Source organism: Ochotona curzoniae, unplaced genomic scaffold (genome assembly GCF_017591425.1).
Source record: "Ochotona curzoniae isolate NIBS_2020 unplaced genomic scaffold, NIBS_Ocur_1.0 patch435, whole genome shotgun sequence".
NCBI lineage: Eukaryota > Metazoa > Chordata > Mammalia > Lagomorpha > Ochotonidae > Ochotona > Ochotona curzoniae.
The window spans coordinates 32,192-57,504 of NW_024467012.1; the positions used below are offsets into that span (position 1 = coordinate 32,192).

A 25,313-nucleotide genomic window follows, 5' to 3' on the forward strand; every position below is an offset into this window, starting at 1 on the left:
AATACTGATATATAAAACCAGAACCAAACTTCAATCATGAAATAAAACCAAACAACTCTTAAGACTTTTCAAAAAATAAAAAGTATCAGAATAATTTAAAGTGCAAGTTTCTTCCATAAAATGGACTAGAGATTCATATCACTCATATTTTCACTCAAATAACTTAAAAATGGTTTAGAAGCCAGCTTGTGGCACAGCAAGTGAAGTTGCTGACTGCAAAGCTGGCATCCCAAATAAGTGTGGATTCATGTCCCTGGTGTTCCATTTTTGATTCAGCTCCTTGCTGATGGTCTGGAAAAGCCAGTGGAGTATGGCTGAAGTGCATGGGCCCCTGCCGTTCATGTGGGAGACCTGGAAGAGGCTCTCGTTTCCAGCCTTCAGCCTGGCCCAGCCGTAGTCATTGCAGTCATTTGGGGAGTAAACCAATGGATGAAGCATCTTTCTCTCTCATTTGTTGTAGCTCTGATTTTCAAATAAATACATCTTTAAAAAAGTTTAAATATTTGTTTCAAGGTCTAACTATAAATGGAGGATGTCATATACTATTGTTGTTAATTACATTTAACCTAATAATATACACAATGTTTCATTTATGGTTCTTTAAGAACATATAATTTCAACAATAATATATAAGACATAAGTAGGATAAGACATTATCAGAATATTCATATTTGGGAATTTAAGGAACAATGAGGATTCATGTTTGAACAACAGAATACAAATATTAGACAAAAGGTAATTCAAGTGTAAGGTGATGAAATTTATCTTTTCTGTTTGAGTTTATGTATGTGTATAATAGTCTTAGTCTAGAGAGCTTATACATGTTCTTAAATCTTTTCTGCACTAAAAATCACAGTAAAGTTTGGCTATGAAGCCTGTCAGTTCCTCATTGAAGGCCTTAGTTTCAAACTATTTTTAACAGAAAAAGTTCTGTCAGAGATACGGTTTATTTCAGGAGAATTAAAAACAAGCTGCCCTGTGGAAAGAGACAGAACCATGCCGTTGGCTTTTTCCTTCTGAAGAGTGTGTTCCCATTTGAAATAACCACAACACTTTCTGTTTTCGTGGTATTTCCCAGTAGGGCAACAATAGAAGACTTTTCCATGGTTTGGTCCATTATTAGAAACAATAAGTCTCTTAGCTCTTCGGCCACACTTGCATAAAGGAGGTGTCATTTTCCCATTGTTCCAAGGCTCTCCTGAGTTAACCGTAGGCGTTAATACAGGGGAGAGAACTTCCCGGGAAGAATTTCTTACTACAGAGCAATCAGATGATGTAGGCTTTTCTTCATGGGTACTAAAGTTTTGTTTTTTTGCTGATAGGAAGGTTGGGGGACTAAATGGCTTCCTTTTGTTTCCACCCAAGTGAAGCGGATGTTTTCCCAGATCTGAAGCATGAGATGCATTGGCAGTAACAGTACTGAAGGAACTTGATTTGTGTCCGGGTATCTTAAAGGCAGAAACATTTGAACCTAGATCTCTGGTTTGCTTTACATTATAAATAGTAGTGTGTGGACTCTTGTACACAACTGATTTGGAGGTCTCAAACTTTTGAGGAGTTTCCTCTATGTCTTCCAAGTTTTCACAGCTTAGCACTTCTGGTTCTTCGAAAACCACTGATCTTTCTCCAGAACTAAAAGACATACCTGAGTCACTATTGGGAGGTATACAATCTACACTTTGATCAGGCTGAGATGCTGGCAATAAAATTACATCCTCCCAGTCAGTCAACACAGGTAAACAGTCAGGAGTAGAATTCATTTCCACGTCAGAGCCATGATTAACACATGGAATGGTGGTAGGAACAAGCACTAATTCTGAACTAGTTGTTAAAGACTTAGATTTGGTATTATATGCAAGATGGTCGTTTTTTCTTTGCTTCTGTAAATGGAGAGATGAATTCAAGGTAGGAGATGACAGCTGCTCCAGAGAAGAAGGAGGTTTGGCATTCAAAAGAGGTAAGCAACTTTTGACGTTGTGAAAACCGGCTTTTACGTTGTCCTTCTGTTTGGAGTGATCCTGCTCTAACTTCTTGGGAGAATTCATACAAACTGACCTCATTTGAACTTTTTCACAAGAATTTATGGTATTTTTAGGCTCCCTATCACATCTGCTGGGCCTCTGGATGTTAACATTGCAGGAAGAGGTTTCTTCAACTTGATTTCTATTCAAATTTCTGCTCAGAATGTTGGGATTCTTCTCAGTGGGAACCTATGATTCCACAGACAAATCCAACAGCTTTACAAACTGCGCTCATAATTTCTTCAGTATACATTACAGATGTGACAAATAAGAAAAAAATCACTGATTTATAAATGACTGCACACATGAAATCTACATTTTGATGAACCTACAACTGCTTCTGGAGTTGTAGATGACAGAACCAAAAGGCAAGATGTCACTAACCTTGTTCAATGACCTTGTGATCTTCATTAGGCAACCATCTCTGATCATCTTCCAGGCAAGGAGGGCAGTGTTCCGAGCATCATCCAACCCTGAATCAGACAGTGAACTTAGTAATTATAACAGAAAATATCCCACTTCAAGAATCTGGGTTATACTATTAGTTTTACAATCATTTACTAACAATAATCACAACGCTGTGGCAGCATTACCAATAAAATATGTCCCATACGTACAAAGAAGGACGTGAAAACTTGTCAGTTCCCCAAGTGTGACCAACAACCTTTAGGGACTATGATTTATGAGTAATCTAATAGTGTTATTCTATTTTTTCACTAGTCCACTGTACCAACTAGACACACTACATTTTCTTTGGCTACTTTAAAAATTTTTTTAAAGCTTTATTTATTTTTATTGTAAGCTCAGATTTACAGAGAGGAGGAGAGAGAGGAAGATCCTCTGTCCACCAATTCACTCCCCAAGTAGCCGCAACAGAGATGAGTTGAGCTAAAGCCAGGAGCCAGGAGCTTCTTCTAGGTCTCTGTGGGTGCAGGGTCCCAAGGCTTTGGGCCAACCTGCTTTCCCAGGCCAAAAGCCAAGAGCTAGATGGGAAGTAGGAGTGCCTGGATTAAACTGACACCCATATGGGATCCAGGTGCGTGCAAGCAGAGGACTTTTGCCACTAGGCTTTCGTGCTGGGCCCTTGGCTAATTGTTTTTAGCAAACAGAAAGCCACCACCAGATGGCAGTCTTTATGCTATAATAGATTATCAAAGTGCTAACTGCAGACTTGAATTGTTATAGATCAGGAACTTTCTCTACATGGATGAATATTTCTGATTAACGAAACTGCCAAAAATGAGGTTAATGTGAAAGATTACTATGATAGACTTATATAATAAAATTATTTAAAATTCATACTAACCAGAATGTTCTCTTCCTGAGAATTCTATTCCCACTTCCTGCAAGGCACCACTTAGACCTTTTGGTTTTCTCCTATAGAAAAGCTAATCAAATAAAAGATGACACAGCAGAAAAGGAATGATTAGTATTTAAAAGGCTATGTATTGACTACTTAAATTTTTAGTTTCATTAGGTTGGAAATATGTAATTTTTAAATACTTTCAGAAATATATTTATGTGAACAAATATATATATATAATTAATTCAAAAGGCAGAAAGAAATCAATCTCCCATTCATTGGTTCACTCTCCAAATGCTTATAACAGCTGGGCTCCACCAGGCCAACACCAAAAGCTGGGAATTCAATCCAAGTCTCCCACATGGGCAGCAAGGACCCAAATTCCGAGCCATCGCCTACTGCTTTCCAGGGTGCACATTCGAAGGAAGTTGGAATCAGAAGTAGAGCTGAGACTTGAACTCAGGCACTCCAATACTGGATGTGGAGATCCTAAGCAGTGTCTTATTCATTGTGCTAAATGCCCAAACTCAGAAAATATCTTATCAGTAAGCCTACGGCTGGGACGAAACGTAGAAGTAAAGTAAACGTGCAGCCATGTTGGTTCTTACCTTGTAAGTTGCTCTGAGATCAATCCAAGAATTGAAGAATATGGGCTTTAGCAGCTGTTTCCTCTTACACTCATACTCCAGACAAACCCCTAAGTCCCAGTCTGTGTCAAATACACCAAAACAGAACAGTCAACAATGCTGACATTGTTTTCTTATGCTCAACATCATATATAAACAAAATGTTAGTAGATGATATAAAATAGAACAGTTACTGCTTTGTTAATAACTACTAATGATGCACTTTGTGTAATTATTAAATCAGGTTGGCGACTGGTTCAAAATCATTTGTTAATGCTTCAATAATATCTTATTTCAGGAAAGTGTTAAATTACAAGCTGTATATATCATTTCTAAGGAAATTTACTAATGTCATTTAGAAATCAAATTATAGCAACTAGAAAACAAGTACGTCCATGATTCGCTGCCAATGGTGCAGCAGTGCTATTAATGAGCATTAATGGCAACAGCATAGCACGTCATGGAAAGACTAAACAGTCCATTTTTTTTTCCTTCAAGTCAAAGCACTAAAGCAAAGGATGCAGGTTAAATTTGGACATTTTATTCAATGCCACGGAGAACAACATAACAAGATTTGTTCTTTCTGTATCATCTACTTTGATTCTGAAGAACAGACAGACTCTTACAGCTAAAGCTAACTTCAAGATATTCAGGAATAATAATTTTAAAAATATGAATAATTTTACTTTCTTGATTAACAATCTTTATGCATGTGATTTTTTTTCTTCCCCAGATGGTTAACATTCTAGTTCATAAGTATAAAATTAGAAGAATTAAAATGGTAATGATACCCACTTATTGCTAGGCATAACTTATTTTTTACCTGACCATGTAACAAAGGTACAAGGTTTTACTTCTGAAGTGGAAGGCTCTGAAGTCCCAGTAGTAAAAATAATTTTCTTCTGTTGCTGAATCTTATGAATCCATTTACAGAACTGAGATAAGCAAATCTTCAGAGGGACTCCTTCGTCAACTTGAACCTGGAGGGATTCACAAAATCTAAAGTCACCGATCAAATTCTAGAACTATGTAGCATGTATTGTAAGAAAGGTATCATTAGGGCACATAATTAAGAAAAGGTTCTAAATAAAGAGTTTATCTAGTAATGTTAAAAGCCACAGGGGTGGGGCTGGCATCGAAGCTCTACAGGCCAATTCCCCATCTTCAAGTGCTAGCAACCGTATGAGTGTTGGTTTGTGCTCTGATTCTCCCATTTCTAATCCAGGACCCTGCTGGTGGACTGGGAAAGCAGCAGAGGATGATTCAAGTCCCTGGGCCTCTGCACCACGTGGAACACCAGGAAGAAGGTCCTAACTTTGGATTGGTTCAGCTCTGCTTGTTGCAGCTATCTGGGGAATGAATCAGCAGATGGAACATCTTTTTCTCTGTCTCCCTTCTGTAAATCTGCTTAGCAAGGAAAGGAAGGATGGATGGACAAATGAACAAATAGGACAGAAATAACATAATGGAGCCCAGCACCGTGGCCTAGTGGCTAAAGTCCTCGCCTTGAACGCACCGGGATCCCATATGGGTGCCGGTTCTAATCCCGGCAGCTCCACTTCCCATCAAGCTCCCTGCTTGTGGCCTGGGAAAGCAGTCAAACAGCCCGAAAGCCTTGGGACCCTGCACCCGTGTGGGAGACCCAGAAGAAGTTCCTGGATCCTGGCTTCGGACTGGCATAGCATTGGCCATTGCGGTCACTTGGGGAATGAATCATCGGATGGAAGATCTTCCTCTCTGTCTCTCCTCCTCTCTGTATATCTGACTTTCCAATAAATAAAGAAATCTTAAAAAAAAAAAAGAAAGAAAATAATGAATAGACCCTAACTAGGGTGATAAGCATAACATTGCACAGAAATATAATCATTAAATCCAAACTGACAATAAAGACATATTTGAATCAATTAATTTCTACAAGATTTACTTCTAAAAAAGTGGTACAGTCTGGTGTGATGGCTCAGAGGCTTTATAAATCCTTGCCTTGCACATGGCAGCATCCCATATGGGCACCAGTTCATGTCCCAGCTGCTCCACTTCCCATCCAACTCCCAGCCTGTGGCCTGGGAAAGCAGTCAACAAACAGCCCGAAAGCCTTGGGACCCCACATTCATGTGGGAGACACGGAGGATGCTCCTGGCTCTGGATCGACTCAGCTTGGGCCAATATAGAATGAAGCAGCAGACGGAAGATCTTTCTGTGACTCTCCTTCTTTTTGTAAATCTTTCCTAAGGGGGGCGGGGAATTGCTAGTTCACTCTCCAAGTGGCCACAACAGTTCGTGTGGGTAAGACCAAAATCAATGATTTATTTATTTATTGGAAAGTCAGATATACAGAGAGGAGGAGAGACAGAGAGGAAGATCTTCTGTCTGATGACTCACTCCCCAAGTGACTGTAACGGCCGATGCTATGCCGGTCTGAAGTCAGGAACCAGGAACTTCTTCTGGGTCTCCCACACAGGTACAGGGTCCCAAGGCTCTGGGCCGTCCTCGACTGCTTTCCCAGGCCACAAGCAGGGAGCTGGATGGGAAGTGGGGCTGCCGGGATTAGAACCGGCACCCATATGGGATCCCGGTGCGTTCAAGGCGAGGACTTTAGCTGCTACGCCACGGCGCTGGGCCCAACCAAAACCAATTTTATCTGGATCTGTCGTGTGGGTGGCAGGGACCCCAAGTTCTCAGGCATCATCTGCTGCAGTCCCTTGCACATAACGAGGACCTGGATATGAAGCAGAGAAGCTGGGAATTCAACCCTCACCCCAACACAGGATGCTGTGTCGGGAGTGATGTCTGAACTCCTGTACAGCATGCCTTCAACAAAACAAATTTGAAATTAATTTCATGAGACCACTATTTTTAGTTTGTAAAGATTTTAGGAGAATTGTTATTAACCCTTTTTTCCTTGTAACAAAAGATAAATCTGGTTCCAAATGGTATGTAGCTTTTACTTTCTTTTTGAAGGTGACAACTGAATTTTAAAATTTGTGTCATACCTGCTGTATGCCTGTCAGTTCCTTGCAGAATTCAGAAAGTATTGGATGTTCCTGAGGTTGAACATACACATGGAACTCAGATTCAATTTCTCCAGTGGAAGTGCTCAACAATACTGCTGGAAACTCAACTAAACCAAAGAAACACCAATTGACAAATACGTAACTTTAAAAATTACTGCTGTGGTCTGCTTAAACATAGCTTATTAATAGCAGCATTTATTAAACAGTTTCAGTAAAAGCGTATTAAAATGACAAAAGTAGTGTGACATAATGCCAAAATGCAAAATGCTCAAGTTAAGAGCACTTAAAACATGCACGTCTACTATTAAATCTAAAGCCCATATGGAATCTGAAATGTGCTTTTCGTACAAATTTTTCTTCTTCTATGTAACTGAATGTAATTATTTTTATATACAAACTCTTCCATATAATCAGTTATTTTATACTCATGAATGACAAGCTAAACATGTGAGATTGATTTTTTTCTTAACTCCTTAGATTTTTAATACACATATTTTAACACTACCCATTCACAGACTACTCTGTTTTCTTAAGCTATTGGCATGTTTCCAGTTAAAATGACTCATCCAGACCCGTTTCAGCTACTGGCATCACACTTACTTATTTCCTGGCTACCATGGTGCTTCCCATCACTCCAGCACGTTGACTCAAAATCGATGACAATTAAGTAATCAAACAATTGCTCTGCAAAAGAGTAAGGGCTTCTTAATACATTACTGGTTTTGAAAGTGCAAGGCTATAAGATGTGAAAGAAATCAGGCACACTACTTACTGAATTTGCTTCTTCCTGGATTTCCGCTTGCTGGTGCAGCTGATTTTCTCCTAATTAAGCCAAGCTGCCTAAAAATGCAAAATAGCAATGTGTTTAATAAATTCATGCATACTCCTGTTTTAAACAAGCTACTAAATGAGCAAAACCCTCTTTTAATGTGTGGTGAGAGGAAATTACTGAGCTTGCATGGAGGAGCAAAAAGACACAGGTTTCCTGTAATAAGTGCCATACCTCTTTTCAAACTTGTGTTAATTTTACCCTTTACAGTGAAAGGAGGTAAACAGGTAAGGCTTAAATTATGCTTGGCTTTTTTTTCTAATCCCTGCACAGTTCTGAATGGCTAAGTACACAGGGCACTGCCTGATCCTCTGGGAGTTTAAAAAAAAAAACACTGGGTTTAAAACAAAACAAAACAAAAACCAAGACATCCTGGAAATCACTGCAATATAATTTATGAGGCTTCCCAAAGTAAAAATGTCAAAGAAAGGGAAGAGCTGGCTGAGGCCTTAAGCGCAGGTGAGTCAAACTGCTAACAAGCAGGCAGCTTCAACCAGGTATATATATATATATATATATATATATATATACACATACATACACACACACACACACACACACACACACACCCTTTAAAGCCCAAGCTGTTTACTGCTTTTCTGAATCCAAACACGGGCACACTGTGCCCAGGAGTCAGGAAGGCGACCTTAGGGATTGATTCCTTAAAGCGGCGAGGTTGCACAGCTGGATGCACGCAGCGCGCACCCCAGACTCTGGAACCATGCACAGGTTCCGCCTCGCCTCGAGGCTTAGAACGCGCACACCCCGGCTCAGGAACACAGTCTAGAACCCGGAGCTCCCGGCTCTCCCACTCTCCGACGTTCCAGCTCCGTGTTCTCCCCCAGGGGCCGTTTACGCTTGAGACCGTGAGAACGGGTCCTAGTCTCGGAGACTGCGGGAGAACGAGGCGGCCGCCAGAGCCTGACCAAGGGGCGACCCTTCCTCCCTCCGGCCCCACAAAACCTCCTCACGAACCGCCCTCCCTCGTACCGCGCCAGCCGCTTCGTCGCCATCCCTGGCACTCCCTTGCTTTTCACAGTCCAACCGCCGGAAGTCGGTCGTCTCTCACTTCCTGCCGGTTCAAAGTAGCCGCGCGTCGGGACTGAGGAGGAGGCGTTTGCGGCGGCTGAGGCGAGAGCGCGTCCGATTTTCCGCTCGGCTTTCTGTGAGACGTTTCCGGGATTTCGGAGCGTGGGGCGTGGCTTCTGGCGGGGAAGCCGCGGGGCGGAGCTATGCTCTTTTTTTTTTTTTTTGGCCGGTGGGCGGGTACGTGTTGGCGCGGACTGGGAAGCCGTTTCGAATTGGAACCCAGAAGCCGACGAGGCTAAAGCCGTTTGGGCTGCCTGACACGGGCATCGTGGACGCCACCCACGCTTCGTGGGCGGGTAGCGGGAACTTTGTAAACTGAGCCTCGAGCAAGCTGTCCGTGGAACCTTCTAGATTGTCCGTTTCCTGCTGCTTTTCCCTTTAACAACGTCCGGGGGTCGTGGAATATGGGCGTCCGAGTTGCCTCCGTTCTAAGTTGATTCTTTCTCCGCAGCGTTATGGAGCCAGAAAGGGACAGGACCGGGAGGCCTCCCAGAAACGGCAGGAAGAGGAAGCGGGCCCCGAACGAGCCTCAGGGGGTGGCGGACGCGATGCGAGGCCGTTGGGAGGAGAGGCAGCCCCTGGCCAAGGTGAGCGGCGGGAGTCCCGAATAGGGTGGCCCTCCCACCCCGAGCGTTTTGGAGTTTTCGGGGGGCCAGAACAGACTCCCCGACCCCAGTGGCTTCCTGGAATCTGTTCTCAGAAGTGTACCATGCGATTACCTCTTCCCCGAGGGCTTGTTGGTGATTTAAAATTGCCATCTCCTGGCACGTGGCAAGAATGTTCATTTAACAAATAGGTATTGCGGTGTTGTTCCAGGAGATTGTTGTAGGCTTCGGGATGTTTGCATTTCAGTAAGGAGAAAGGCTGATCATCCATGCTGTTTTATTGAGTCTAAATATACCTAATTCAGCCCTTCATCAGATTTTTTTTTTTATTGTCTACCATGTGAATATTAGTGAATAAACAGAGATCACGCCCCTGGCAGGGCTTATGTGCTAATGCACAGAGAGGTATAATGATAATATACATTACATAATATGTTAGAAGGGAGTTGAAACTATGAAAATATTTTATAAAATTGAAATTGTAGCGATTTTTTTCTGCCTATCAGATTGCCAAAAGTTTTCCAAAGGTTACTGTGGCAAGAACTATAAAGAGGGAGATTGGCAATCACATTTTTTTTTTTCATTATTTAGCAATCTCAAGTTTAAAGAAAAGTTGCAGGAATTGTCCCCAAAACTACCTCCCACCAGCATTTGAAACTGTCCTTACCCTCCTGAGTTTTGGAATATGTGTTTCCTGCAGTTATACATAATCACAGTGCAACCACCAAAATTAGTTAAGTTCATATGAACACATTCTACTATCTAATCCTTAGATCCCACTCAAGTTTCTCTAACTGTTCAAATATACTTCAGCTTAGGGTACCATTTATAATCATGTATTACATTTAGTTGTCATGTCTACTTAAGTCCTGACTGTTCCTCAGTCTTTTCTTTGTATATATATATATATATATATTTATTTTTATTTGAAGGAGATACAGGGAGAAAGAGACAGAATGAAAGTGAGAGCTCTTGTGTCCACTCGTTTACTCCCCCAATAGTGGCAATAGCTGGAGCTAGGCTACTCTGAAACCAAGAGTCAGAAGCTTCTTGCTGATCTCCTATGTTGGGCCCTCCTCTGCTGTTTTCCCAGGCCATAGCAGGGAGCTGGATCCTCAGTGGAGCAGCCAGGAGAGGAAAGGTGGGATATTGGCCTTGTAGACTGCAACTTTATGTGGTATACCACCCACCCCTCCCACCACTAAACATTTTACTGCTTTTGGTTTCAGTGTTCCAGCCCTGGAATTAACCATTTCTTTTAGGATACATGGTTGTTTCAGAGTGACATTTAGATACTTAGTGTTTGGGTCCTCCATAGGCTCAGTGTTGTTGGGATTGCAACAACTCCTAAAAGACTGAGCTAAGGAATATGTATGAATATACATGTTTGCAAGCACATGTATACAACTTTACATTTAAAACATTTCTGTGGGCCCGACCTGGTAGCCTAGTGGCTAAAGTCCTCACTTTGCATGCACCAGTATCCCATAGAGGAGCCGGTTCTAATCCTGGCACCCCTGTTTCCCATCCAGCTCCCTGCTTGTGGCCTGGGAAGGCAGTGGAGTGTTGAGAGCTAAAGGAGTTGATTAGCATTTGTTAAGCTTGGCTCCTGCAGGAAATGGGCTTGAGGCTAGTGGCACCTGGTCTATCAGACTCATTAGCATCCTATTGTTCTGCTAGGGGCTTGGGGGGGAAAGTATATATGGCTGAATAAAGGGAGGCCGGAGAGACCTCTTCCACCATTACTGGTCTCCTGTCGGTGTTTCATTCCCTGACCCTCGCCGTGTCCACGTTACTGGCTCTGCTGGCCGGTACAGTGGAGGATGACCCAAAGCCTTGGGATCCTGCACCCGAGTGGGAGACCCAGAAGAGGCTCCAGGTTCCTGGCTTCAGATTGGTCAGCTCCGGCTATTGGGGCCACTAAATCATTGGATGGAATATCTTCCTCTCTGTCTCTCTTCCCCTCTGTATAGCTGACTTTCCAATAAAAATAAAATAAAATCTTAAAAAACAAAACAAAACTTTTCTGTGTTGGGCCTGGCACAATGGTTAATGGCTAAATCTACCTTGCGTGCACCAAGATCCCATATGAACGCCAGTTCTTATCCCAGCTGCTCCACTTCTCATCCTGCTCCCTGCTTGTGGCCTGGGAAAGCAATGGAGGATGGCCCAAAGGGACCCTGCACCCACACAGGAGACCTGGGAGAAGTTCCAGACTCGTGGCTTCAGATTGGCTCAGCTGTGGCTATTGTGGTGACTTGGCAAGTGAACCAACAGATGGAAGATCTTTCTGTCTCTTATGCTCTCTGCAAATCTGCCTTTCCAGTAAAAATAAATAAATCTTAAAAGTTTTTTTCTGTGTTAACTTATGTTAAAAACCCTGATCACACCAGTATCTGTTTCTGATCTAATGCTGCCTGGGTCATTCTAGTTTTCTGTTTATACTAGTAACTTATCTGAGTGAGGAACCTGACTTCCATCATCTATTGTATATTTAATCAGCACCCTTCTCGCCCTGCTTGGACTTCGTGCTTGTGCCATGTCACCTTCCTTTGAGGTGCCATCGTCATTCCTGTGATAGATTCCACCGTTCTCACACGACACCCTCTGTTCAAGTTCTGAACACTCCACAGGCTACTGCAGTCCCCCCACGTTGCCGGGCCTCACTGCTCTCCCTTGTCCCCTTCGTGGATGATCACATGGGCACATACCCCTCAGTGTCTTGGGCTTCCGTCGTGCTGCACTGCTTCCCCTGTAGGACACCCTCTTCATATGATTTAGGCTCTTCGTATCTCATGCCTGGCAAACATGGCTGCTTAGCAACTATATAGATCCTTAGGTTGCTCAGGCCCACTTTTTCAGTCTGACAAATTGTTGGTTAATGAAAATAAATTGGTGCATTCTTAGGGTTATCAGTATTTGTCCGAATGGTAAATATATATATTCTTTTTGATTGGGAGTTTATCCTCAGAAAATGATTAGACAGGACATCTTATAAGACAGCTTATAATGTTTATAAGCTCTTTGTTTTTGAAAAAAAAATTTAAAGGTTCATTTTTGTTGGAAAGGCAGAGTTAGCACAGAAGGAGAGACAGGTCTTCCATTTGCTGGTTCACTCCTCAAATGGCTACAATGTCCAAAGCTGAGCTGATCCAAAGCCAGGAGCCAGGAGCTTCTTCTGGATCTCCAATGTGGATACAAAGGCTCAAGAATTTGAGCCATCTCTGCTGCTTTCCTAGGCCATAAGCAGGGAGCTGAATCAGAAGTGCAGCATCCAGGACATGAACCAATGCCCATGTGAGATGCTGGCACCTCAGGCTGAGGATTAGCTTACTTTGCCATAGCACTGGCCCCGCTTACTGAAATTTTATTTCAAAGTCAAGTTACACAGAGGGAGAGAAACACAAAGATCTTCCATTCTCTCCTTCACTCCTGAAATGGCCTCAACAACCAAGCCTGTGCCAAGAGGCAAGAAATTCTTTCAAGTCTCCCATATGAATGGCAGGACCACAAACATTTAGACTGTCTTCCACTACTTTTCACAGGCCATTAGGAGGAAGCTAGGCCAGAAGTGGAACAACTGGGACATGAATTGGTTCTCATGGGATGCTGGTATTATGGTCGCACCTTTATCAGTGCCTGCCCTGATATATAAATCTTTTTAGAAAACCAGAAGCTAAATTGATGATTTGTTTTAGTTGATACATTTAATTCCCTGTTTCTTGATATATGTTTGCAGAAGCCTCGCTTATCTACTGTTTTATTTGCTGAAAACTGTGAGGTAACCTATGGCCAGCTATTTGAATTGCTAAAGTATGCAGTTCTGGGAAATTCCTGTGCTTCTAAACCCAGGTATGACATGAACTTGAACAGCAAGTCTAGACCAGAGGTTTCAAAGTAGTGCCTAAAAGACCATATTTAGCTTATTGGCATTATTTGCCATGCACCATATCCTATTTATTTATTTAGCTTATTATGGCTTTCAACAATCTGGTTTGTGAATTCCTACATGAAAGTGTGTGTGTGTGTGTGTTTCCTTCAAAAAGCCTAGCATGGCAGTGTTTTGTCAGTACTGGTGGTTTGTTATGTTTAATTGCAATATTTCTCTGGATGTTTTGTAGGTATTTTAGTTTTGTACACCCAGTTGAAATAACATGATGTTAACAATTCCAGTCAGTTTTTTCCTTTTTCAAATATACAGCCGTGACAGTCTTTATTTCCGATATTGTCAATGTTATTTAACAATAAAGAGATTTTCAAATGCATATATCCCCGGAGGAAGTTATAAATTGGCCAGACAGCTAAAAAACCATCTTCTATACCAACAAATAATGCCATTTGCCTGTTAATTTATCTAAAATTGAAATTCTTGAAGCTGTTTGAATACCTAGTTTAGCAAAGTAGAGTAGGTTAGAATGTTGAGCATGAACTTTGTGAAAGGAGCTTAGTTCTAGTATATTTTTTAAAGATTTTTTTATTTTTATTGGAAAGTCAGATAGAGGAGGAGAGACTGAGAAGAGTATCCTCCATCTGCTAATTCACCCCCCAAGCGGCCTCAACAGCAGAGCTGAGCTGATGTGAAGCTAGCAGCTAGCAGCCTCTTCCAGGTCTCCTGTGTGTGTGCAGGGTTCCAAGGCTTTGGGCTGTCCTTGACTGCTTTCCCAGGCCACACGCAGGGAGCTGGGATGGGAAGCGGGACCGCTGGGACATGAACTGGGTAATGGGATCCCAGTATGTGCAAGGTGAGAACTTTAGCCATTAGGCTACTGCCCCGGGCCCTGATTTTTTGTTTTGTTTTTGTTTTATTATTCCATGATACAGTTCCGTAGGCTCTGGCATCCCGCCCCCCCCCACCCCCTTGCAAAGATTTTCCCTATATAATTACAATATTTTATTCCTTCAGAATCAGTCCATCATTTTGCTATTTAAGTGTTTCCTGACATTGTAGGCATGGACATTGGCAAAGAATCCAGCATCCAATTGTTGTGATTTAAAACAAAGTGTAATTGGAGCCAGTGTTGTGACACAGTGAGTTAAGCTGCCATCTCCTCAGCGACTTTCCAAGTCCTTCTGGTTTGTGTCCTGTTTGCTCTGCTTATGATTTGCTTGAGAAAACACGTGCCATCCACGTGGCGACCTGAATGGAGTTCCAGGGTTCCAGCTTCCACTTGGGCCGTCCCTGGCCTTTATGGCCATTTCGGAGTGAAGCAACAGATGAAAGATTCTCTGTTTCTTTGTTTTCCTTATGTCCCTCTGTTTTAAAGTAAGTTTAAAACAAAATTCATTTCTTTGGGGCCCAGTGTGGTAGCCTAGTGGCTAAAGTCCTCATCTTGCATGTGTTGGGATCGCATATGGCCGCTGGTTTATGTCCCGGCTGCTCTACTTCCCATCCAGCTCCCTGTTTGTGGCCTGGGAAAACACTGGGGATAGCCCAAGTCCTTGGGACCCTGCATCCATGTAGGATACCTGGAAGAAGCTCCTGGCTTTGGATTAGCTAAGCTCCAGGCATTGCAGCCTTTGGGGTGTGAAACAGCAGATAGAGGAATCTTATCTCTATTTCTTTTTGTAATTCTGACTTTGCAATAAAAAAAAAAAATGAGTCTTTAAAAACTTTGATTTATTTGAAAATCAGTATTTTAGATAGATTTTCTCTCCACTGGTTCACTCCCTAGATGGCTACAATGGCTGAAGTTGGGCCAGTCCAGAGCCTGAAGCCAGGAGCCTTGAGCCTCCTCCCGTTGTCCCACATGGCTGCAGGGTCCCAAGGGCTTGCACCATCCTTCACTGCTTTTCCAGGCCACCAAAAGTGGAGGAGCAGGAACTTGAAGTGGCACCCATACGCCACAGTGCCAGTCACTCCTCCAATTGTGTTCTTAAAAAAACTGTTAGTGAATTTAAATGCAGTACATTTTACTTGATATTTAACTGATTTTAATACAGCCAACATTTGGCTTAAGAGATCTTTACTTGAATTTTGTGCAGTAATACCTGCCTTCTAGGTGCAGGCAGTTAGTCAGGGCTGATAAATTCCATTAAATGTAACTTAACTGCTTTTCTCCCTCCTGCTTCCATTTAGTATACTGTAAACTGACTTGGGGGTGTCACTGCTAACTGTGTTGGTTTGGTTTTTCAACAGATGGTGCCAGATTATTCACCAAAAGTACCTGAAGGGTGTGGTGGTGTTTGTTCTTCAGGGAATGAGTCAGCTACAGTTTTACAGGTTCTATTTGGAGTTTGGATATCTCGGAAAGGCATTTGGACATGTAAGTCAAGAAAAGTGTGTTTCAGGGGCTGAATTGGAACCTTCCATGCTGAGGGTAGTGCATGTGCGGGGCCATGTTGCTTAGCAACCTTCCTGAACAAGGGATGTGGATAGGAAGCCAAAAGGACTAAGATGCAGATATTGAGATGATTTGTTTCTCCGTGTTGCTGTTGTTGCTGCTGTTGTTGTTGCTTTTGTTCCCAGGTGTAATCTCTAGCTCCTTTGATTGGTTTTATCTAATATTAATCATACTGTTTGGGCAATGGTATTTCCTAAAATTATAATTTTGGATAAAAATCTGTTTTTCTACCTTTCTTGAGAAAAAGATCTCACAGTTAGGCACTCTTAGAATCTCACCTGCTGTGGTGACTTTTTTAAAGGTTTATTTGTTTACTTGAAAAGCAAAGATACACAGAGAGCAGGAGAGTCCTAGACCTTCCATTCACTGGTACATTTCCTAAACGGCCACAACAGCTTTGGGCCTGTCTGAAGTCAGGAGCCAGGAACTGCCTCTGCTCTCCCACATGGGTGCAGGGACCCAAGGACTTACCTCATTTTCCACTGCTTTCCCAGCCCACTCGCAGGGAAGTGGATTCGAAGTGGAGAAACTGGAACACAAACTGGCTCTCTTATGGGAGGCCAGCACCACAGGTTAAGGCTTGGCCCACCATGCTACACTGCTGGCCCCAGCAGCTGCTTTCTTTTCTTTTTTTAAGATTTATTTTATCCTTTATTGGAAAGTCAGATACACAGACAGGAGGAAAGATAGGAAGATCTTCTGTCCATTGAATCACTCCCCAAGCGACCTCAACAGCCGGAGCTGTTCTGATCCGAAGCCAGGAGCCTGAAGCCTCTTCTGGGTTTCCCACACAGGTGTAGGCTCCCAAGATTTTTAGCCATCCACGGGATACTGATGCATGCATAGCAAGAACTTTAGCCACTAGGCTACCACGCCAGACCCAGCTGTTACCTTTAGAAGTCTGCGCTCTCTAGTTTTCGAAAGCCTCTTTCATCACTGTTGACCTTTTTCATCCTTTTACACTTTGGAAAGCATTTGAATTGGTGAGCTTCAGTTAGATCTCATGTCGTGAGTGCTTGAGGCTCTGAGTACTTTATCTTTTATTTTCATGATAGACATATAGAAGATACTTTTTAAATTCCTATTTTCTGTATAAGAAACTGAGTAATTTGCCCAAGTTATCTAGTAAATGATGAAATTGAAATGTAAACCAGGTATGCCTGAGGCCAGAGCTTTCCTTGTCTTTGTCCTGTTGTGTTTCCTGTCCTGTCTGGCATGCTGGCCAATGATATAATAGTGGCTAAAGTCCTTGTGTTGTATGCACGAATGCACTGGGATCCTGTAGGAGCAACCATTTGTATGCTGGCCGCTCTAGTTCCCTTCCAGCTCGCTGCTTCTGCCCTGGAAAAGCAGTAGAAGTCGACCAAAAGCCTTGGGATCCTGTACCCGTGTAGGAGACCTGGAGGAAGCTCCTGATTCCTGGCTTCAGACTGACTCAGCTCTGGCCATTGCAGAAGTGAACCAGTGGATGGAGTATCTTTCTGTCTCTGCTTCTCTCTGTAAATCTGCCTTTCCAGTAAAAAAATAAATAAATCTAAAAAAGAAGTAATAGGTATGGGAATACTTTGAAAAATACAGGCCATTTTCCTTAACTAAGGTGTATTGTTCTGTGTTTATGATGTATAATCAAAGAAGCAAAGAAAGTTTGAGGTAATCATGGTAAATAGGACTTCTTTTTTTTTGCACAAAAATAAGTACATTGTTTGTTTATTTTTTTATATCATTTTATGACAGTTTCATAGGCTCTGGGATTCCCCCAGCCCTTCCCCAAGCCCTCCCCCCATATTGAATTCCTCCATACTGTTACAGTAGTACAGATCATATCCAGTCATGATTCCTTCATTGCAGGTATGGACCATGTGGAGAGTCCAGCATCTTATTGTCCAGATAAATTCAACAGTTTCATTGGGAGACCATCCTTGGTCTGAAAGTAGAGCTGGTAGAATATCATCCCCTCCAATGAGATGTCACTACACAACTTCAACAACAGGAAGAAACATCAAAATTAACAACATCATGAAGTTAATTAACATGGTATTGAGTGACCAATATGTTAGAAAATGCAAGTTCTTAACCACATCCTGTAACTACTTCCTTGGCATCTCAATTTTAGTATATACACAACCAGCTGCTATACATTTATATCCTACCTAGCAAAGTAAATAGGACTTCATTTTTACCTGTTAAGGAAATGTTTTACATTGCCTCTCATAGCACGGGAGCTAGCAGTGGAAGTCCAGATCTTTCATCCCCTTGTGTCTTAAAGTCTTGCAAGCATTTTTGTTAAGACCTGTTCATGTGTTTTTCAGAAATTCCGCTTGCCGCCTCCATCACCTAATTTTCTAGCTGATCTCATTGGACTGAAACAGAAACAACCAACTGGAGATCCACTCAAGACGCTGGAAAGTATGCCTGGGATTCCACGTTGATAATGTGCTTACTCTCAGAAATGTTATGGATTTGGCTGCAAATAGATTTTTCAGTCAAGTTTATTGTTACAAGCATCAGAACCAAATTCTAATCAGGCAGAGAAGCAGATTTGTTGAGGAAGAGATGTACAGCTACCCCCGGGACATTAGACAGCAAAGAACGGCAGCCACAGAGTTTGTACCTCAGGAAATACCTGATTAGGTCAGGCAGCTAAGACTCCTGTCACTGACATTGGACTCCTGGGCATTACTGTGAAGCATCGCTGAACTGTCACCGAGTCTTTGCACCATCAGTTGAAAGGGAGGATTCCAACTAATGTAAAGGACACCTACTAATATTTACAGTGAGGAACAGGGAATAGGTCCAGGTGCCAGCCAGCTGAAATATAAATAAATCTAGGATAGCAGTGTTTTTCAATCTGTAGCTTGTATCTCATAAAAGAGTTATAGTTTTTTGAGTGGTAGAAAATAGAGAGAGAGTAACATAGACTGGGATAGGGTTTACCAGAGTTCATGATTAACAATAAGGGTAATTATTGCTTATAGATGCTTCTGTATATTTATAAATAATTGAATAGAAGTTATACATTGGAAACATGAAGAGGTGTTGAGAGTAATTAGTCATTTTCTTTCCTTCTTCAGAACGGTTATTGCTGTTATCCCCATCTCAGCGGCATCTAGCCTCAAGTTTTCTATCTTTCCAGTGTTTCTCCTTCCTGGAAGGCCCAAGTCTACTGCCCTCACAGGTCCTGAGCAGGGAGCTGGATCAAAAGCGGAGCAGCTGGGGCTTGATCTGACACCCCTGTGGGATGCTGGCACTGCAGGCCAAAGATCAGCCTGCAGTGCCACTGCTGTGGTCCCCCACCTCTGTTTTATATTCCCACTTGATTAGACCTTTTTCTTCTTTACTAATCCCCTTGCTAAACCAAGTTTGTTTTATATACTACTGTTCTATTGTAACTCCATTTTCTCCTCATGGTACTTTGGGCCTTTTGGCAAATGCTCATTCATGCCAACTTAAGCAAGGAGAGTTTTGTTTGAGAGTGTTGACGGTATTGTTTATACATGTAGATTCTAACTGGTTAGTTCTCTATATTTTCTAGTTAAAGTTGTGGAAACAGTCTGATTAGCTTTATTACTATCGTTACCTTTGAACATGTCTTGACTAAAAACGTCAAAACATTGGTCAGTCTACACCTGGGTCTCTCCTGGGCTAAGGCTACATCCTTACTCAGTTAGTGATGCCCACCAATGCCAACCTTCTCCCACCTAGTTAAAAAATCAGGGTGTTGCTTGGTGCTTGGGTAGGTGGCTGAAGATGGAATAGCTTTAGCCAGAGTGGGCTGCTGGGAGTGGCAGATACTCTAACGAGCAGGTCTGATACAACACCGTGTGCTCTTGCTGCCTTTTCTTTGAGACTCACATTCTCCTTTCGCTTCTTGAGCTGTCTCTGACCTCTCCAGCCTGAGGAGTAGTCTTCCTCCTTCCCCCGCTTTAAAGCCTTTACTAGTATAACCCGCTTGGGACTTACTTTTTCTTTGTGTTCTTATTGCTGTATTGTAAACCCTTTAATAGTTAGGGCCAGGTCTTACACATCTTTTGCTCTGTGTTTATCTCAGCCTACCCACGGTTCAGACACATGTCCTCTGAAGTTTTTAAACACACATTTTCTAAATATATGCAGTTGTTTTTCTTGTTTCAGCATCTTCTGCCAATTCAAAATCCAGCATCAACCTACAGAATGACCCTATCATTCAAAAATATGGTGTTAAGAAAGTGAGCTTGCTCAGATGCCTTCTGACTAAGGAAGAAATGGAAACAGTGAACTTCCCATTACAAGGTTGGCTTATACTTAATATGATTTTTCTGGCTGTTTTCTGAGTAGTGTATCTTCTCTGTTCAATTTTTTATTAATGAGGAAATGATTTAAGTGTACTGCTTCCCACAGTGTGAGAAGCATGTATCATGATTGGTAAAGTGATGTCTTTATTTAGTACATGGAAATAACATTAATTGTTATTGAAGTATTTAGTGATAAAGTTACTCCTTTTCATTAAATTTTATTTCATTTCTTCTTAAGAAATTAAAACAAGTCAGCATGTCTTCAGTAGAGTACTTATAAACTTCCACCCCCAGTTCTTTAAGACAGAGCTGATCTAGATGTAGAGCCCTGGTCAGTTTTATGGTGAGAATTTAATAAGCATGCTTGTATTTGTTCACTCCTAATCATAGCCATTGTAATTATAATTCCTTTTCAAAACCAGTTTTATTGGTGTAATTAATATGCTACACAATTCACTCATTTAAACCATAGAATTTAGTATTTTTGGTATGCTCACAGAGTGGTACATCCATGACCACAATTCAGTTTCAGAATGCTTTCATCATCCCAAAAGAAATGCCATACAATTATTTCCTTCCAATTTCCCTATTTTGGGGATTATAAATTACTTTCTGTCTATAACTTCTCTATTCAGGATATTTCATGTATTGGAGTCCTGCAAATGTTATCTTTTATGACTGCTTCTTTTACTTAGCATAGTATTTTCATGGTTTATCCACATTGTAGCATGTAATATCACCTTTTATTCATGACCTGACAATATTCGATGTCTGGGTTTACTAATTTACTCATCAGGGGATGGACATTTGCGTTATTTCTAATCTTTGGTTATTATGAATAATGCTGTTATGGTCATGCAGTTACTTTTGTTTGTGTGGTTACTAGTTTATGTACATGTGGTTACTGCTTTTTATGTACATGCAGTTACTTGGATTTTTTTACCCTATGGTATTTTCCTGGATGAGCATGAATATGGTATTTTCTTGTCATTTCTAAATTCTAAAGAAATAAGCTTTATTTCTTTTCCTTGTAGGTTTTACTGGCTGTGAACACTTTGTACCTACCAAATGTAATGGCTGTGTAACAGATAATAGTCCTCTCTTTGGACTTGACTGCGAAATGGTAAATACTAGCTTTGATTTTTCAACAAAATATTGTAAACTAGGATCTAGTCTTTGGCTTGTCCTAGCCATGCTCATAGAAACCATCTGGAAAGTGAACCAACTGCTGGAAGAGCTTTCTCTGTTTCTGTGTCTCCTTTTCTCTTTCTAACTCTGATTCTGAAATTTAAAAAAAAAGCAGGGAGGACTCGGCGCAGTGGCCTAGTGGTTAAAATCCTTGCTTTGAACGCGCTGGGATCCCATATGGGCGCCAGTTCTAATCCTGGCAGCCCTGTTCCTACCCAGCTCCCTGCTTGTGGCCTGGGAAAGCAGTGCAGGATGGCCCAATGCTTTGGGATCCTGCACCCTTGTGGGAGATCTGGAACAGGTTCCTGGCTCCTGGCTTCAGATCGGCGCAGCTCCAGCCATTGCAGTCACTTAGAGAGTGAATCATCAGGCGAAAGATCTTCCTCTCTGTCTGTCCTCCTCTCTTATATCCGCCTTTCCAATAAAATAAATAAATTTTTTTAAAAAAAGAGAAAGCAGATAAAATTTTTAAAAAGCATAGATAAATGTTTTCTAACTAGGTTGCTATGTTTGGTTTTGCTCATTACTCTGTTTTTTGAACAAGTGTTTATTTCTGAAAAGAGTGTGCCTTAATTACCATTGGTTTGGCTTAGTTTTACATATTTTTAGATAAATGGGATTTCCTTGCATAAGCATCCTTTGTGTATTTCTTTATGGATTTATTTTGAGAACTATTTAAAAGGCACAGTTGAAGAGACAAAAAGACATATCTTCAGTCTGTTGGTTGCCTCCCCAACTGGCCCCAACAGCCTGGGCTGGACAAGGCTAAAGGCAGTAGCCTGGAACTTTGGATCTCACTTGGGTAGCTGGGGCCCAAGCACTTGGGCTGTTCCCTCCTGCTTTCCCAGCCACATTAGAAAGGAGCTAGATTGGAAGTGAGATAACCAGGATTCAAATGGGAGCTCACGTGGGATATGGGTGTGTCAGGCAGTTGTTACAAGCATCCATTGTGTTATGCTTTGGCTCATTTCAGGAAGTTTCCTTTCAAAGCCAGTGCATCCCCCTCTAATTCCTGAGGAAATAAGCTTTGCATCCCCCTCTAATTCCTCAAGAAATAAGCTTCTCGGACCAGGTGCGGTGGCACAAGTGGTTAAGGTCCTCGCCTTGCACGCCCGGGATCCCATATGGGTGCCGGTTCTAATCCCGGCAGCCCTGCTTTCCATCCAGCTCCCTGCCTGTGGCCTGGGAAAGCAGTCGAGGACGGCCCAAAGCTTTGGAACCCTGCACACACATGGGAGACCCGGAAGAGGCTCCTGGCTTCTGATCGGCATAGCATCGGCTCTTGCGCTCACTTTGGAGTGAATCATCGGATGGAAGATCTTCCTCTCTGTCTCTCCTCTCTGTATATTGGCCTTTCCAATAAGAAAAATAAATCTTTTTTTTTTTAAAAAAATAAGCTTCTCAGTGCTTAATATGGAAGCTAAGAACTAAAGTTTCATAATCTGTCATGTCAGAGTATGTTTGCTTTTGTCATTCTAGCCAAGTCCCCTAACCTGTTAGCTTCATCCTGTGAGGTAGGGTCACTATGAAATACTTAGTACAGCACTAGATGATAATAGAGTGTGTTTAATAAAACTAATCTGTTAATGATAGCTGATGTATAAGGGATACAGTATCAATCAATATTATTTCCTTTCATCTTCCTGAGCAGATCCTTTCCACTAATTTAATCCATACTGGATCATTTAGCAAGTCTGTGCCATTCCTGCAGGCCTCTGGTGGGTAGATGCTGATGGTGGCAATGTAATGTGGATAATGAGAAGAAGCAGTATCTCTCACTCCTCAGCATCCTGATTTCCTGCTGCTCTTTCAGTGCCTCACGTCCAAGGGCAGAGAACTGACGCGTGTCTCGGTGGTGGCTGAAGGAGGCTGCTGTATCATGGATGAACTGGTTAAACCCGACAACAGGATTGTGGACTACCTCACCAGGTGTTTTTCACCTCACTCCTAGCTTTTTTTAGAACTGTCACAGTAGAATGGTGCATGACTTCTGTTTATTTAGGTTTTATCTTCTCAAGTATTATCAAAGAACAGACTAGGGCAACATGTTGGTCGTATATATTAATACTGAAATTGCCTAGTGTTACAGTAAAATGCTTGCCCTCTAGTTCTGTAATCTTCTTGAGAGAGTAAGTCTGTACAATATTGGCATCTTCTTTATCCCGGAATTCCCCAATTGTAACTGTTACGTAGCAACTTCAGAACAGCTGGGGGGAATCCTCACTTTCTGTTCAAACCTCTGCTGAAAATGTAGAAATCATTATTTGGCAAGTAAATGACTTTAGAACTTAATCAGCTTTGACCTCAGAAACCAAGAACAAAACTAATTTTTTTCCATAGTAGAAATTTGAAGCCCAAAATTTTAACCTGTTTTTTCCAAAGATTGTCATGTAATTTCAGCATGTAGTAATTAGGCAGAGAGAAAGTTTGTGGAACAGTATTGTTTCCATCCATTGAAATTGCATCTATGGGCAGAGGCTGCCTTGTGATACAGGCTATTGTGCTAACAGTATGTTAGGAATAGGCATGTGTGCACAAGCATGTTTGTCATGGGAATGTTAATGTCTGATAGGGGATTAATTAAAATGTTATCTATATAGTGCAATACTGTAACAGTTTAAAAGGTGCTAAGTAATTTGTTAATATGAAAACTTGTTTGTGATATATAGCAACTGACAAAATCATGTTATAAAGCAGCACATGCATTAACTTTTATATGAAATATACACATGAATTAATGTGTGCCTAGACTCCAATTTGTATAACAAAAATAATTTAAAATTACATATTCCATGATTTTTTAAAATAAGATTTTTATTTATTTGAAAGCTGGAGTTATAGAAACATGGGGAGAACGTGAGAAGATGATCTTCCATCTGCTGATTTACTCCCCATATAACCGCAATGGCTGGGCTGTGTCAGGTTAAATCCAGGAGCCTGGCACTTCTTTCTGGTCTTCCACATGAAGCCCAACTGTTTAGACTAGCATCTGCCGATTTCCAAAGAGCATTAAAAAGGAGCTGGATTTGAAGTAAAGCAGTCAGATCTTGAACTGTTACGCATATGGGATGCCAGCCTCATAGGAAGTGGTTTATCCCACTATGCCAGAGAACTGTATAAAAGAAACCCTCCAAGAACTTTATTCAAAGAAATCTCATGGGCCTGGCATGGTGGCCTGGTGGCTAGGGTCCTCACCTTGAACGTGCTGGGATCCCATAGGGACCCCGGTTCTAATCCCGGCAGCCCCACTTCCCATCCAGCTCCCTGCTTGTGGCCTGGGAAAGCAGTCGAGGAAGGCCCAAAGCCTTGGGATCCTGCACCTGTGTGGGAGACCTGGAAGAAGTTTCTGGCTCCTGGTGTTGCGGTCACTTGGGGAATGAATCATCAGACGGAAGATATTGTATCTCCTCTGTTTATCTGACTTTGCAGTAAAAACAAATCATAATGGAGCCCAGCGGCCTGGCCTAGTGGCTAAAGGTCCTCACCTTGAACGCCCTGGGATCCCATATGGGCTCCGGTTCTAATCCCAGCAGCTCCACTTCCCATCCAGCTCCCTGCTTGTGGCCTGGGAAAGCAGTTGAGGATGGCCCAAAGCTTTGGGACCCTGCACCCGTGTGGGATACCCGGAAGAAGTTCCTGGATCCTGGCTTCAGATTGGCATAGCATCGGCCGTTGCGCTCACTTGGGGAGTGAATCATCGGATGGAAGATCTTCCTCTCTGTCTCTCCTCTCTGTATATCTGACTTTTCAATAAATAAACAAATCTTTTTAAAAAAAATCTTAAAAAAAAGAAACATCATGTATCAAAAAATATTTTTTCATATGAAAAAAAATTTAATATGAAAGGATATCTTATAAGACATGAAAAATGATCATCTCTGTGGTAGAATTATGACAAGTTTCTGATTTCTCCTTATTGGTATTTCCCATTTTTTTGATACTAAGCATAAATTCTTTTTTGAGTCTATTTGTAAATGACTTTCCAGGAAATAAAGCTTGGTACTATTCTGGAATATCTTTTTCTTGTTG

General features: G+C 41.8%; 2 protein-coding genes across 6 annotated transcripts in view; one reads left to right on the forward strand and one right to left on the reverse strand.

The window, feature by feature from the left end:
- Positions 1 to 8,937, reverse strand: part of LOC121167955 (ERI1 exoribonuclease 2-like) — a 34,579-nt gene extending 25,642 nt beyond the window's left edge. For 2 of the 3 annotated variants that reach the window (XR_005885665.1, XM_040997677.1), the window contains exons 1-8: positions 8,781 to 8,937; positions 7,734 to 7,801; positions 7,562 to 7,645; positions 6,941 to 7,068; positions 4,774 to 4,930; positions 3,933 to 4,033; positions 3,328 to 3,409; positions 2,406 to 2,494 (exon numbers count right to left, since the gene is read on the reverse strand). Coding sequence is in view for 2 of the 3 variants with exons in the window: in XM_040997677.1 (XP_040853611.1) it covers positions 2,406 to 2,494; positions 3,328 to 3,409; positions 3,933 to 4,033; positions 4,774 to 4,930; positions 6,941 to 7,068; positions 7,562 to 7,645; positions 7,734 to 7,801; positions 8,781 to 8,803 (732 nt within the window). In the remaining variant the exon portion in view is untranslated. Of the gene's footprint in view, positions 1 to 709; positions 2,211 to 2,405; positions 2,495 to 3,327; positions 3,410 to 3,932; positions 4,034 to 4,773; positions 4,931 to 6,940; positions 7,069 to 7,561; positions 7,646 to 7,733; positions 7,802 to 8,780 lie in introns of those variants that run through there. The other variant, XM_040997676.1, reaches the window with a different exon arrangement.
- A 131-nt stretch (positions 8,938 to 9,068) lies between these two features.
- Positions 9,069 to 25,313, forward strand: part of LOC121167967 (RNA exonuclease 5-like) — a 30,855-nt gene continuing 14,610 nt past the window's right edge. For 2 of the 3 annotated variants that reach the window (XM_040997696.1, XM_040997697.1), the window contains exons 1-7: positions 9,069 to 9,466; positions 13,224 to 13,336; positions 15,621 to 15,747; positions 18,135 to 18,249; positions 19,957 to 20,094; positions 21,131 to 21,219; positions 23,098 to 23,213. In XM_040997696.1, the coding sequence (XP_040853630.1) occupies positions 9,335 to 9,466; positions 13,224 to 13,336; positions 15,621 to 15,747; positions 18,135 to 18,249; positions 19,957 to 20,094; positions 21,131 to 21,219; positions 23,098 to 23,213 (830 nt within the window). In that variant the 5' untranslated portion in view covers positions 9,069 to 9,334. The remainder of the gene's footprint in view (positions 9,467 to 13,223; positions 13,337 to 15,620; positions 15,748 to 18,134; positions 18,250 to 19,956; positions 20,095 to 21,130; positions 21,220 to 23,097; positions 23,214 to 25,313) is intronic. The other variant, XM_040997695.1, reaches the window with a different exon arrangement.